Consider the following 15,051-nt stretch of genomic DNA (forward strand, 5'->3'; position numbering starts at 1 on the left):
AGGAAATCCACAAGTTCAATTCCCTCCTGGCCCCAAGGGCTTAGGAAATTTCGAGAGCGTCCCCTCCGGCGTCGGCGTAGTCACGGCACGGACCAAACTCTCGGAAAATCCGCAAGTCCAATTCCAACCCGGTTACGATTTCTCCGTTGTCGGCGTAGTCACGGCGCGGACCGATCGTACCGAATCAGCCTATCTATCCCAATCCGAAATACTCAGGGCGAGAAAAATTCGAGGGCGTCTCCTCCGGCGTCGGCGTAGTCACGGCACGGACCAAACTCTCGAACGATCCAAGGTTCTATCCCATCCTCGGTCGCGATTTCTCCGTCGTCGGCGTAGTCACGGCGCGGACCGATCGTACCAAAAACCAGCTTCCTAACCCTATCCGAAAGACTTAACGATAATTCGCCGGAATCTCTCTCCGTTGGCGGCGTAGTCACGTCGCGGACCGAATTCTCGGTTATCGTCAAGTCCAGGTTTTAGCATCACACGTTGTTTTCTCCGGTGTCGGCATAGTCACGGCCCGGACCGAACACGTTGATACTAAAGCCGAAGGAGTCGAATGCACAGTAAAAGGTGTTCGCGTTGGAGACGACCGACGCATACGGTCAAGCTACCTTCGCACTTGATCGGGCAATTCCACGTCGTTACAATCGGCATCTACATCAACGGCAGAACGATCAAATTCGTCATGGACACAATAATCCATGGAAGGATTCTCTTCGACATTTACGGTTTCGGATGGCAGCTAATTGCAGCGTTTTGGGATTCCCTTACGTCGCTTCTTACCCATAAACAAAACATGAAGGGTAAGATGGAATCCTCTTCGAACGAGAATGCAAATACCGCAACAAGGACGAGAGTTACACTTGAAGAACGACCCTCGACGGTAATTAAAGGGCTAAAGAAGACAGCTAAACGCACGGCTAGTCTGTACCCGTCCCTTTCTAAAGGACCTCTCGAGGATACCGTCGACGAAATTTAGGACGCAGCTTCACTTTCGTTTTCGACTCCAGTGAAGACACTCGTCCTCGCAACCGCCGCCTACTACAAGCCATCCACTCGTCCTCGCAACCGCCGCCTACTACAAGCCATCCGCCACCTTCAGCCGCTAAGCCGATCAACGCGCCGATCTCCACCGACGACTACGATCGACCAGCCAGCCACCTGTGCCGATTTTTCGCTAAAGCCAACCAGCCGCTAAGCAGATCAACGCGCCGATCCGCCGTCGACCAGCCGCTACATCGACCAACCGCTACGCACACGTTATCGATAAGATATGCACCCACTACATGAAAAATGCTATCACGATTATATTCGTGATATGCTAAAAGAGAGAGTGGCGACCGCACGGGCGGAGCGTAGAAGGCCTCCGTTGGCCATTCTAGAAACGGTCGCCGATTGGCTGACCTACAAGAAAACGGAAAGAGAGGTCTACCACATAATGGTAGACCTCGCTAGCGACTTCTATTTGGGTCGCATATAACAAAAAAAATATATATATAAAAGACAAATTTCTTAAAATAAAATAAAAGAAAAGGAAAATTTATAAAAAAAAAAAACCTATATATTTTTTTAAAAGTAGCTAGATAGAACGAAAGAAACATTTTTCTTGAAAGAAATCTTAATATAAAAAAAAAAAAAAATTTTAAATATCGTCTAATAGTTTCGTAAAACTTGACATACGCGTTTTACGAGGGGCGGTGTTACCGACGGACGATATGTTTCGTTCGTAATGCCAACGGATAGGAAATTCTGCCCCTGACCACGAATAGAAAGAAAAGCGGGAAAGGTCGTGGGAGGAAAATATTCATATTTAGACGAGAAATGTTAGGACAAGAAGGTCGTAACAAAGAAAGAAAGCGAGACTAACGCAACGAAAGAAAACCCAAAATAATTTTATGTTTTCCAGATGAAAATTTCGAGTGCGAGTAATAAAAATATCGTGTGCATTGAAGCCACGTTTTTAGGAATAGGCGACAATGCATGATGCCGCAAGAAACGAGCATGCATGCGCTCGAAAGACCAACGGGTCGATTATTAATAACAACGTTTCCATCTAAGGAAAATTTTATATCCAGAATCGTCACGTCAACGTGACGATAACCAGACGCCCCACGCGATAAAGGGTTAATCTTAGCGCGATCGACGTGATCGAGCGACGAAGCGTCAAGTGGGTCGATATCGATCGACGCTGCAACCCTCGCTTTCTCATTAGGGGAAAGTGAAACGTTTAGGAATAGAACGTGTGACGAGAACGAAACCATGTAACGTTCTCCAGCAGCAGGGGGCGATCTGGAATTAGAGCGAGATCTTCTATCTCGCTCGCGCTCATTAATTAAATGTAATCAATTCGATAAATAAGCGATCAGAAAATTGAATAAAGCAGTTATCTTCACCAGGACACCTACGAGTAAAGTACCTGAAATTCCTTACTCAAGTTCATCCGAAATTAGTTCTCGAAGTACCCAAACCCTTCCGAACTTACGCTAGATTCTGCTCTGTTCAGCGGCACGTCACGCTGCAGACCGGCTTCTCGTAAACCCTTCCCGAACTTAGCGAAAATTCTGAAGGCTTCTCTCCGACGTCGGCAAGTCACGGCTCGGACGGAACTTTAGAAGATTCAATAAGTTTCCCGCTTCTGCGTGGTCCTCTCCGCTGCCGGCAAGTCACGGCTCGGACCGGTCACGCTGCCAAGCATTCCCAACTCCTTGTCCGAAAAGAGTTAAGGACAATTCGCGGAACACCTCTCCGTTCAGCGGCACGTCACGCTGCGGACCGGGTTCTCGGTTTCCCTTAACTTTAGATCAAAGTATCACACGTTGTTTGCACCGTTGTTGGCACGTCACAACACCGGCCGAACACGTTGATACCGAAATCGACGGACCTCCAAATCCGGTGAAGATTCTCGCGTCAGAAACGACGACGCACTCGGTCGACTTTACTTTCGCGCCCGACTGGACAATCCGCTTCGTTACAGCTTATGTTCATCAGAAGATATGGAACGGTTTAGTATGAAAGCGCTTGAAAATGGTAATAAAGCAGATATTTTCACCAACACACTTGCGAGGAAAGGACTCGAAATTCTTTTTACTCCAATATCTGTGTAGCATGCTTATGCTATACAGCCTTAAAATGATGACAATGTCACAAGAAGAATCGGAACGATTCAAACCGAACATACTTTGTACCACAATGTCAATTCATCCATACTCAAACCAACTGACCTATATATTCGAAGACGAAACGTAAGCAGATTTTGTCCAATGCATCGAAACCGAAACAGCGCAACTCGCAAGCGCATCGCGACGCGTAAAGGCACAGCCACGCTCAAACAATAACAAACAGCGTGACCACCGCGAACGCTTCAAGCGGAAGAACTTTCAATAACATAAACAGAAAGCGGAAGAACCGCCGAGCGAAATCGAGTGCATAACGATGCAACAAGAAAGATGCATTTTTGCAGACAAGATAGAAAACCCCATACGGAAGTTTATAAACAATTCAAGAACCAAGAACCAGGAACCACAAGGCAGTAAACATAAACCGATGCACCCGTAAGTGCAAGTAGGGCAATTCAAAACTAACCAATCAGGAACCCGAATGATGTCAACTAACCCAATTGTAAGAACCGACTAAATGTTATAAAATAAAGTACATGGCAAGCGGAAGATGCCCAGTCTGTCCGCGACGCTCAATAAGGAAAAACACGCGTCCAAATAAATTATCACTACGAGACAGCAGCACTCCCGGTAGTCCAAACCCCCAGCGCTCCACGGACAGTAGAAAGAACGAGCCCGGTTACATCGTTTACATCGTTTACATGGCGACCGTGACGTCAGAGCCAGAAGAAGGAGTGTATATCCGTGGTTACGGATACGTCCCATCCGAGAAGGATGTACACGAGACTACGGCGGACAGCGGAAAACTAGCCGCAGAGCTAGGAGCAGCAGCAGCAAAAACCTGGGAGGAGATCAAGGAAACGTACTCCCTCTACAAAAAAGGTTACTTGAAAGGAAAAAGGGCATACGCCATCATAGTGGATTTGCACTATGATTTATTAAGAATCAAGTATCCTTGAAAAACAATAAAAAAAAAAGTGAGAAAAAGAAAACTAATCTTATTACCAAGGGAAACTGAAAGAAAAGGGACACAAAAGTGAATATCCGAAAATTCCAGCAAACAGTGAATCCGAAAGAAAACTAAAAGACACTGGAAAAAAAAGGTAAAGTGAAAATCTGAAAAAATTCTGGTGAACATCCGAAAAACTTAAATGGAAAAATGATCAACATCTAAAGAAACAGTGGCCCGAAAGATTTGAAACAGTGAAAGTGGAAATGAAAATCAGCAGTGATATCAAAAATTTACACGAAAACAGTGACTGAAAAACGAATGTTGCGCGAATAAATGAAACCACATACAAACATAAAAGCAATTCTACTAGTTTACTGAGACATCCGAAAGCTTGAAGACTCGAGACACATAAACAGTTGAAAGAAATCAAGATGGGTCTATGGGGATCAAAGCCAGAGGCCAAGGTGAGTGGCGATAAAGATCTCACTATTATTCAAAACCAGGAGATCCACATCGTTTACATCTGAAACTCATCTGAAATGCTTCCATGCATTTCAAAGTGTAAGATCGACAAATCACAGCCGATACTTTTGGCCGATGATCGCCGGTCAAGATACTGCAGTTAAAGCAGTCATTGCAGCTTTGAATCAAAGCAGTATAAACGACAGCACATTTCTCAAACGCGCAACGTTAAGAGAACTTCCATACTTCGGTAGCAGCGCAAACAATTGGTCTATATTCAAAAAAAGCATCTGACAAAACTAGCGGAGAAGCCAGATTCAGGTACATGAAAAATATGAATCGACTTTGAAAGTACATCAAAGGTGATGTAGAATGGAGTGTTTGACCACTCTTGTTAGAGCTTATGAATGTTAAAGCACTTATAAAAAAGTTTCATTTGAAATCTTAAAGGGACTATACTAAGTATTGAAGGCCGTGCTTAAAACCTGAATTAACTTAGAAGAAAGTTGTTGAAGGAACCCTTGAAATTTCCTTCGGAGTCGGCCATGCGTCCCAAACCTGAACTCGTGCTACGAAGGACCATAACGTAAGGAACCGTAAAGACGGAACCGGAGGCAAGTGTCTACTCCTACTCGAAAACTCTGTGGACATTCGAACGCACACTGGACACACCCAAAACCAAAAAAAAAGTTTATATGCAAACAAATACTGTCGGCAACAGTTTGAGCTTTAAGTTTAAAATATAATACTAAGGCAATTAATGCAAATCAAAAGAGTTTAATGCTGGCCACGACTCGTAAGGCGAGTCCTTTTCTTGAGATGACTTCTGAAACAGAAGCTTATACAATCTGGAGCTATGGAATTATCAGCAAACAACGCTTTCTCAAACGGTTTGATTTAAATCTTTAGAATACGCTATATCCTCCCACCGAAACCTCAGCCTTTCAAAACTCGAATCATTGAAATACCGGAAAGGGATAACTCTCCAAAATAAGATTGAATTAAACTTAGCTTTCAGCGATCCATTGTATCCTGGTGTTGGCATCGGTGCTGATGATCTGCTCATGGTCTGTTTTTCCGTCGTCCTCGGTAGATCCTACGGTTGCTTTATGTTGTTGGCGCCTTTCTGTGCTGCTGCAAACACGATGGGTCAACTTCCACGCCGTGTTACACTCTATTACACCAATTGCTGACCTTTGATTAAATAGTAATTTCAAATAAGATCTCTGTTTTCATTTACAAATAAGTCAAACACTATATTTTCCTTACTTTTCAACAGCCATACTCTTCGATTTTAACCTTATTCGCTCGTTTTCTTCTTCGTCTTTCGAACATAACGTCGATGCCGAAATTTGAGCCCTCGACGCGATCGATTCTTGCGCACAAACTGTTTATATAATGTCCACTGAATTGTTTTGGTCTTCTGCTTGTCACCATTTTCCACACGTTCAAAAAAACTTGGGTGATGTTGATGCATACGCCAAGAGTATTTTGGTTTCCTCTTTTACTTTGGTTCACTTGCAGCAACATATTATGCTGACTTCATTTCCTTTCTCCACTGTTTATCTTATTCATTTTTTTATGTTTTTGAAGTCAAACCACAATGTATAACTTTTTATTGTGAATAATTAGCGTGCCATTTTGACAAAATCAGTATCACGCTCGCTCGAGCAAAAGAAATGCACTAAAACTGCACGAATATTTTTTTTAAATTTCACCACTTTAGTTTCCTGTTTGAGATCTTATTTGTTGTGATGTTTTCAAAGTGGAAAAATTCTTTCAATGCGCACGATTTAGTTTTTTGCACACTTTATGCACTTTCCATAAAGTGTCTACACCTCACATCACAACACGTCGTTTTCATTTGTCGTCAATCGAATAGCTTAACCTCTGGCTTAAATTCACGATTAAAATCACTTTACCTCACTTTTCTTTTAATCGAATTTTCACGCTTAAGCGGATGATTAAACTGCTTATACTTTAATCACGTGTACTTTTGCGCAGGGTTATTGCACTTAAACCTTAACGGAAGGAGGTATGCTCCGGAGCATCGCTCCGGACGGACTTGACGTCCTCCTTCGGCGAGTAGAGTTTTGCTTCTGCTTGAGCCACTTCAAAACTCTCCACACTTAAGCGCGCGTTCCAGCTCTACCCGTTAAGTGTGTTTGTAACTACATAAGCCGAATGGTCGTGTGAAGGTACGGCTGCCTTTTTCTGACCTGAACTGGGTGTGTGTTTGGGATTTCCATAACCGTTTTATGCTACGCCAGCGATCTTCGGGGTCTGCGCAGCGCCGGGTTTGCGTTGCGCGGCGCGGCGTGGCTTCGATGTCATGTTTCGAAAACGTACCCATTCGGGTACGGCCTGGTTATGTAGGTTCTGTTGATTTTTCTTCATGCAGAGTTTTTATTGCAACCAGATGTTTGTGCAACGACTGAATGTTTAACATTGTTTCAATTTGGCTTCGGCGTATTTCTCTTGCTATACCCCCGCTTCCTTCAAGTGGCATCGGCATATACAAAGATGAAAAAAACGTTTTTCTCTTTCGGTCACGTATTGGAACCTTTTTCTGTCAACCATAATTTAGTTCTGTTCTTCAACATACAAATTCGCTTTCTTCTGTGCAACAAGAATATGATATTTTTCAACATGCCTCGCTACAAAGTAAGTAAATGAAAAAAAAAAATCACAACAATTAAATGTAAATTTGAAAACTTTCGAAAACTGGCGTTGATTCTACTGAATCAAATAATGTTCAATGGCGTTTCACTAAACAAAAGATTCCACCTTTTTTGCACAGAAATAATTGTTTCTATTTGAATATCACTAGAAACAACTGAAACACCGAGTACAAAAGGATATGCGTGGGTCGTATGTGAAAGGTGCTAGCGACATGTTTTTTTTAAATCAATTCGGGTGGAAATATTTTGGAAAACCAATTTGCACCGGAAAGGTATACAATCATTAAACAACCAAAAAACCCGATACCAAAGTAAAAGCCTAGGTAAAAAATGGTAAACAACGGAATCAAGAAACAATATAGGAAAAAACCAAGGATTAACTGTAACGTCCCGGCGTCAGGTACGATCGTGGGTCCCAAGGTAGAAATGCATCTAAAGGACATGAACTACACGAAACTAGATGCTTAGACTAAGCAATTGTTAAAATAACGGACGATCAGCTAAAACAACGCTGCATTATAGGTAGGATAGTTAGGGAAAAGATGATAAAATTGATCGTCTAAAAACTAGGAACTTTTCCTGACACATAGCACACTTTTTTTTATTAAAAATTTTGTTATTAAAAGGAAAGCTGGTTTTAGAATCAATCAGTGTTAAGTTTCAAACCTACGTTTATCTGATCATCGTTCTATGGTTCATTGTTTTTCTGCGCAACGTTCCGCCTTATTGCGACGAGACTTTTGCCTGTATGTGTCTCTCAATCACGCTTGAGCCCTTATGATCGTTGGTTCAGTTCGGGAAAAAATGACGATTGTTTCTCATACTTTCTGAGTGCGTACGCGTTTCGATCTTCAACGTTGTGTTCCGTCTGCTCTTAAGTGGCATTTCTTCACCAAGTATTAGTGACAATTGTAGAAGGATGATGCAACGCCAGTCTCATAGAGTAATGCTATTAGGGGTTTCGTTTCTTTATTATTCAACCACAATAGTTGCAGTTTTTTAAAACGGTGTGTTGAACTTTCCCGGTGCAATTTGTTATCATGAAGATTTGAAAGAATAAAAAGCATGTGCACATAAGACCTCCGCTGCTGAAGGAAAACTCAAATGCATAATAGTTACGGTAGGATGGTAATTGACTTCTTGGAACCGTGGGAAAACCGACGCAAAACACTTTACCTTCACCGCTTTGTTAGAAAAATCTCCGCTCTGCCGTAGAGAACCCGAGGAGGGAAAACTCCACCAAGAATCCTTGCTTTCGTGATAGCTAGGAGTGTTGAGTAGCATTTTGATACCATGTATTTAGGCGTTTCTTGGGTGGAAAAAATCCCCTTTTTGCATCCCATTTCCACCGAGAGCTGGGGCACCTTAGTCTCGCGAAACCCACAATCATCAACGGCAGTACCCCGTTTTCCGACGCTTAGCATAAATCAGCATTTTCCCCTCCGAGTCAGCCACACCCTGGGGCAAATCCTGAGTTCACATAACATTCGTAGCTGGCGGAAATGGAACGGAAGGGCACATACACGCACGCACACGAAAGTAAAAGGATATGGACAAGGACGACGCCGACGACGTGTGGCTTAATTGCATCCAATTTGCATTTCTATTTTCTTGCAAAGACTTTCCCCGTTGGCCAAGACTTATGTGCAGTTGCACGGTCGAACGAATGCCAGGAATGGCAGCACCCTTGGTATGATTGCTCTTGGTTTCTCTTAAGGTTTCGGTAACCGAAATGTTTCCTTTTTCAATTCCAAGCGAAATGTGGTAAGATAGCAGGCACTATAAAGTTATCGCTATGTGGTGCACTATGAATTGTGATTTTTCCCAAACTACGGGTAGACTATTAATTTAGATAAATGTGTTTTATTCACCGTCTTCGGAGTAAAATAGTTCTGTAAAACTACTCTGTGAATGACCTTCCAGTTCATATTCTGGCTTCATTATTCTCGTTATTCTCCTACTAGGAATACTTGCCTTCCGTGTTAAGGCTATTTTATCTTTCCTGAGACCCAGAGCGTAATTCCGTTTTCATGGTATGTTGTTGTGAATCGGAGGCGATTTCCGCCCCCTTTAAGATGGAATACTGTTATGAAGCACTGTTATGGAAAACTGTTTTCCTTGCTAGCAATTAGAACATAATCTCAGCTCGTTGTCGGGGGAATCCGTTTTGTACGTCAACCGCTAGATGTCGGATGCCAGCAGTTTTTTTTTTGTTTTGAGTCCTTGAATAGCCCACAGCACCAGATAAGTGATAAATTTTCCGGGCGGTTCGTGTTGTTGTCCTTCGTACACATTTTTCCTTGACTTCGAATGTTAGGCAGTATTTCAGTTTGAATGATTTAAGCTAGAAAAATGCAAAAAGTCATGTACCGGATGTTTATTTTCGTATATTCATTCTCACAATTTTTTTTAACATGTATTTTTTTAACATTTTCTAGAACAATTTCCATTATTCTTATCTGAATTAACGACAATTTATTTAATCAACAAGTATGATTAATGTTATCTTTGTTGATATTTATGTTTCGAGGGTGGATTGCCTGGTTTACCCAAATCTTGCACGTGATGTGTTTTTATCGGATGATACAGAACATCACAAAAAAGATGAAATTAAGATGGCTTAGCGTCTCGTGGTCTTACGATTCCTTCAGATAGATCACGCCATCAACGCTGTGTTCTTTCAGTCCGTCCGAAGTGCATAGTTTATGACCTGGTTGATGCCTGCACAAAACAAAAGAATAAAACGGTCGTCGTTACTCGGCGTGATTGAGCGTGTGTGAGTGGTTAAATAGAAAGGAGTAAATTCTGCTTCATTCAAACCCGGGATACTTAATTAAAACGATAAAAGTAAGATATGTATGCGCTTTGGTAGCGTCGATAGAACCCGAAGATTTTGTGGTTCACCAATGTAATGTGCAGATTGACTGTAAGGACTGTGTATGTGATGAGTAGGTACATCCAGTTAACCTGTCTAGTTTCATATTCTTTTCCAGTGCAACTACAAAAAAATTCACCTCAGAGTGGTAGAGGTAGAGTGTTTCACCAAGACACCGAGCTCCATTTTTCCTACTTCTACTTAAAATCGCACTGCGTTCGTAGAAATGAATGTGCTAAACATAAGGAACAACTATACACCTTCTCTTTAGAAGAGTCCCGAAAGGTACAAGTACAAAAGGAAACAAGTAACACGAAGATAATGAAATGCATGAGGAAAACCCAATAGCGATGATGAAATAACGAACAATGTTGAAATATTGTTCATGCAAACAAAACTGACAAACTATTGTCACATTTAGCGATCGTGGAAAAAAATACAAAATAAAGAACTGAACTGATAAAAAATAGGATCTTGAGCAAATGAGAAAATCTTTTCTTATGTCAGTAACAATGTATAAATGCGTAATCTCTATCAAGTTTTCAATTATTTTATGTAAAGAGTTTTGGTTACTGCTGTTGAGTTTTGAAACCCGTGATTTAGAACACTGAAATTGAATGATGCAAAAATAATGAACAAAATTGATTCCAGAGGTCCAATAAATAACTCCTCGCTATAAAACACTGTCCTTCTGATTTCAGAACGAAACCAATTTAAAAAAGTATTCAATCGAATACCATACCATAAGAAAACGTTGTAATTGAAGTTAATAACCGACGACAGACTGTGAGGACGATTATAGGACTTTTAACCTCCTTCCTTCCCTAACGATCGGAACCGGATATCATAGAGAGTGTCACTCACCATCATCGACGTAAAACATTCAATGCCAAGGCATAGGAATGGAGCGTTGAAAAGATACCGTTTCAATAAAGGGTATTTGACGATCATCAAGAGAGGGACAAGCGAGTAAAAATATTATTCTTTCCTGAGCGTCACAACGCTAATGCTCATGAGGGTTAAATGGAATAGTGGAACCATGAAAATCGAGACGTTCGTTGACATGTTCGAAGAATCGGTGGTTTCAGAAATTCCTGACAAAAACTTATTAACCACCAGCGACAAGGATGTGTTATAATTGCTTTCTTAGGTCATTCCGAGAACAAAAATGATGGTAAAATGTAAGTAAACTATTCGCAGAGTGCTGAATGGTATTCTGGTGGTTTGAAAGCGCAGGACATTTTTTACTTTCTGCTTGTCGGTAGTATGGACGTGTTAATCCACGGCCCCTTTGATGCTTCGAGAGCGTGATATATGATGGCTAGAAGTATGTGATGGGTAAAAGGAATGCTAGCAAAAACAGAAGTACCGAGAATGTATTCCATTCGTTTTCTCGTTGTAGCAGCAAATAATTTCTTTATTTTATATCAACAGCTGAGTACTAGATCCACCACGATATAGCAGCAAAGGGAAAAAGCCGGTTCACAGGACAGACTTCCCGTGAGCCGATCCTTCGTGGAGTTAACCATCGATCCCTCCGGAGCAATGCCATGGCCTTGCCTTGGATGGCCGTTCCGAAGGGAGTCCGCTCCGACACGGTGATGTTGTAGCTGTCCTGCTCGATCTCCGGCGGGCAGTCGTTCACGTCCTGCACCAGCACTGACACCGGAACTTCCGCCGATACGCCCGACACGCTGTCGGTGGCTCTAATTAAAAGTTCATAACTCTGCCGTCGCTCGTAGTCCAGCTCGTCCACGACGTAGATGGCACCTGGGCGTTCGTCGTGGTCAACGTTGGCGTAGAAGGATTCACCCGGAAAGCACCAACACGTGACGGTGCGATCGTATTACATCCGAGAGACCATGAGCATGATGAGCGGAACCAAACGAACACCGGAAGAACAGCCATCGATGTAGAGCGCACCACATTCCGGAACGAATGGTTGAAAGACAACCATAACACGAAAACCGCAATGGGAGGGGAGAAAAACTAAAAGAAAAAGTACATTAAATATTAAGATTAAAAAATTGTGCAGAGGATTTTCTCATCATTACTGCCACATTTGCAGGCAATCTCTTGGCGAGGAGCATTAACACCGAGTTGGCTTACTTCCCATGGAGGCATGCCATCATTTGCATACCCCTTTGCAGTCGAAACATAAAACAATTCGAGCAAGCAGGAGTGAAACAGGAAGAGGTGTGTTTTATTTCATAAATGTGAGCAAGTAAAAGTTTCATAAATTGAGGCAAATTTTACCATCTCGGGAACGAATGGTGTTTAAGCAAATAGTTTCCTTCCAAAGAGCAGCTCAAAAGAAGAAACCACACATAAACACTAAGGACACAAATTTGAGCTCGAGGGTGTTAGCCAATGCGTTTGAATGGAAGCCTCCGATATGAACGTAGAACTGACGAAAAAAAACGTTATGCTAAACGGAGATAAAATCCATGCGGAGATAACTTCCTGAACGCATTAAGAGAATGAAGAGCAGTTTGTTATATGACGGAAAAAATAAAAAATGAAGTTAAAATATCATTAGGGACGGCAAACTTAATTTATTTTTGCTAAATGATTTCCAAATATTGAACACTAATACTTCTCAAATACACTTGCCAAACGCATCACGTGTGTGAATCGATTTACCAATCCTAAATTCATAAGCAGAAAATCGTTCAATGAAGCTACGTTGGAGAGCACTGGGCGGAAAATTGGAAAGAAAGTCCTTCCGGTGGTCAGCGGAAACCGCGACATTTCCGAAACAATGGCCGGGGAACATTTTCGGCCTGTTGACGCACAGCAGAAACCTCTCATTTGTTTCCGAAGCACAGCGAGGTGTTGTGTTATCATTATGGCAAAACGTGTGTGTAGCGTTTCGTGGTTTCGTACGCTTATCCGTTTTTGTCGCCGAACGAATAATGAACCAACCGCAAACGTTTTTCCGCATTCCGGCACGTGATTTTCACTAGCAATGTTGATTGAGAGTAGATTGGGGATTGTGTTTTCGCACGAGTGACCCAAAGGCTTTTCGGTAGATACTTAATTTTCAATAATTGCTGCTATATATGAAGTTTACTGAGGAAAAACTAAGGATTTGTTCACACATACAATAGAACACACAATCAATTGTCAAGAAGAATATTGCGAAAATCAGAACTAACAAACGCCGCGGTGCGATAGAACACAACATAAAAGTACAAGCCAGGAAAACCATGCAACTTTTGGAGTGCAACAAATCCACTTACAACTCAGAGCAAGAGGAACTCAGAAGAAATATGAATGATCTATAAAACACAAAAAACTCAATAAGTATCGGAATTGTGCAAAACAAAGATAAAAAGATCGGGAATAAACATAAAGAAAATCCCACCACAAATTGTAATATTTCAGTATCCGGTATGATCGTTGTTCCAAATATAGAAACCTCCCGAAAGGACTCGATTGCGTTGTAGCAAAGTAACAATAAATGAAAACCAAAATGAAAACCTCGTGGCCATAAATGAAACCAAAACATGTAAACACTCGGTAATGATCGCGATCGTGATCCTAAATAAACATAGAAAACGGACAAAGGACACGAATCATCGGTAATGAGAGGTTTGAACAGTGCGAACGATAAGGACAGTTCAAAGCTTAGGAAGATTCTTGAGAAAATCTAAACAAAATCAAAGAGCGCCCCATGACCAAAACTTGTCGAAGCGATCCAAGGAGGAACACGGAAACGGTATTTCTTTATACAAAATATGCAAAAGATTGGCAATTAGAAACAAGTTACTCTAAAATATAGACAGTCGCAAAAGAAAGAAGTTCAGCTGAGCTTTGATGCGCAAGGAACTTAGAAGGAAAGTGTATTTTTATTGATGATTCATCCATCACACCACACAATGACGATCTTTCAATGTTATTAGAAAATAACACCTCAATGAACCGCAATGTTGGAGTATTTAACTTGATAGCCCGGGTTATAGGTAACATTTTCTATGATTAATGATTTCATTCAATCAAAAGAAAGGCTGAAAAGTTTTGCCTTTACAAAGATGAAACCTGTTCCCTGTTATATTCCCTTCCACTGTCCCTACGAAATCTCTTTAATGTGTTTTACAGAACACACTTCATATCAAAACATATCCGTTCTGCTCCTTCATCCATCTTAGAGTCGGTAGGCATGTACTAACCCATCCAATACGTGACCCGAAGAAATAAAGGCCTCCAGAGAGGAGAAGCAAAAAATTACGATTACGAAAAATGTTATTTTAACCGATGCGAGCAAGAACACGATGAAGGGATGAATGTTTCTTTATCACGCGCCTGGGAGAAGGAAGACAAAAATTCATGGCAAAACACGGGTTTAAGACAACTCAAAGGATTGCGGTACCTGTCGGGGGTTTATGACCCCCCCTCCTCTCTGCTAACACTTGAGGGGGATGTTATACATAAGCAGTAAATGTGAAGGTTATTGGTTCCTCTTGAAAAACTTTGTGATTTATTAGGGTGCAGGGTTAAGTCTCCACACTAGTCGTGTTTGGTGATGGATTGACTACGAAGCAAGGGAAGAGTTTTCAAGGTTCGTAAAGATTATACCTTAGCGGGAATGGTTTGATGCGACATTTACAGCCCTTAATAGACCGGAATAAGCATCTGATGGAAGTATTTGCAATAATTATTCTTTCATTAGACTAAACACGCTTTTAGAGTCTTAACACCTTCTCCAAAAGTGTCACAAATATCATTGAAATTTGCCATGATAATATCCACTCTTTACATATTTGGGATTATTTACAATCTTGCTTTGCAAAAAAATGTCTTGAGCCAACACGTAAAATACTTCCTACGATAGTATCCCTGCTCTTGTCACCCATCGGATGGTTACTTTTTACATCAGTTTAATTTTACACAATTGAATCGTTGTCTTATTTAGAACATGAATGATTTTTGTAGCATTATCATGCTGTATCTTTAATGAAT

At 41.5% G+C, this 15,051-nt stretch overlaps 1 protein-coding gene across 1 annotated transcript in view; it reads right to left on the reverse strand.

Annotated features, from left to right (window-relative positions):
* Positions 1 to 482: 482 nt before the first annotated feature.
* LOC131285303 (serine protease snake-like) overlaps positions 483 to 15,051 on the reverse strand; it is a 79,150-nt gene continuing 64,581 nt past the window's right edge. Inside the window, exons 5-7 of the mRNA XM_058314158.1 lie at positions 11,650 to 11,859; positions 615 to 657; positions 483 to 540 (exon numbers count right to left, since the gene is read on the reverse strand). Of these exons, the coding sequence (XP_058170141.1) occupies positions 483 to 540; positions 615 to 657; positions 11,650 to 11,859 (311 nt within the window). The remainder of the gene's footprint in view (positions 541 to 614; positions 658 to 11,649; positions 11,860 to 15,051) is intronic.

This window comes from Anopheles ziemanni, chromosome 3 (assembly GCF_943734765.1).
Source record: "Anopheles ziemanni chromosome 3, idAnoZiCoDA_A2_x.2, whole genome shotgun sequence".
Lineage (NCBI taxonomy): Eukaryota > Metazoa > Arthropoda > Insecta > Diptera > Culicidae > Anopheles > Anopheles ziemanni.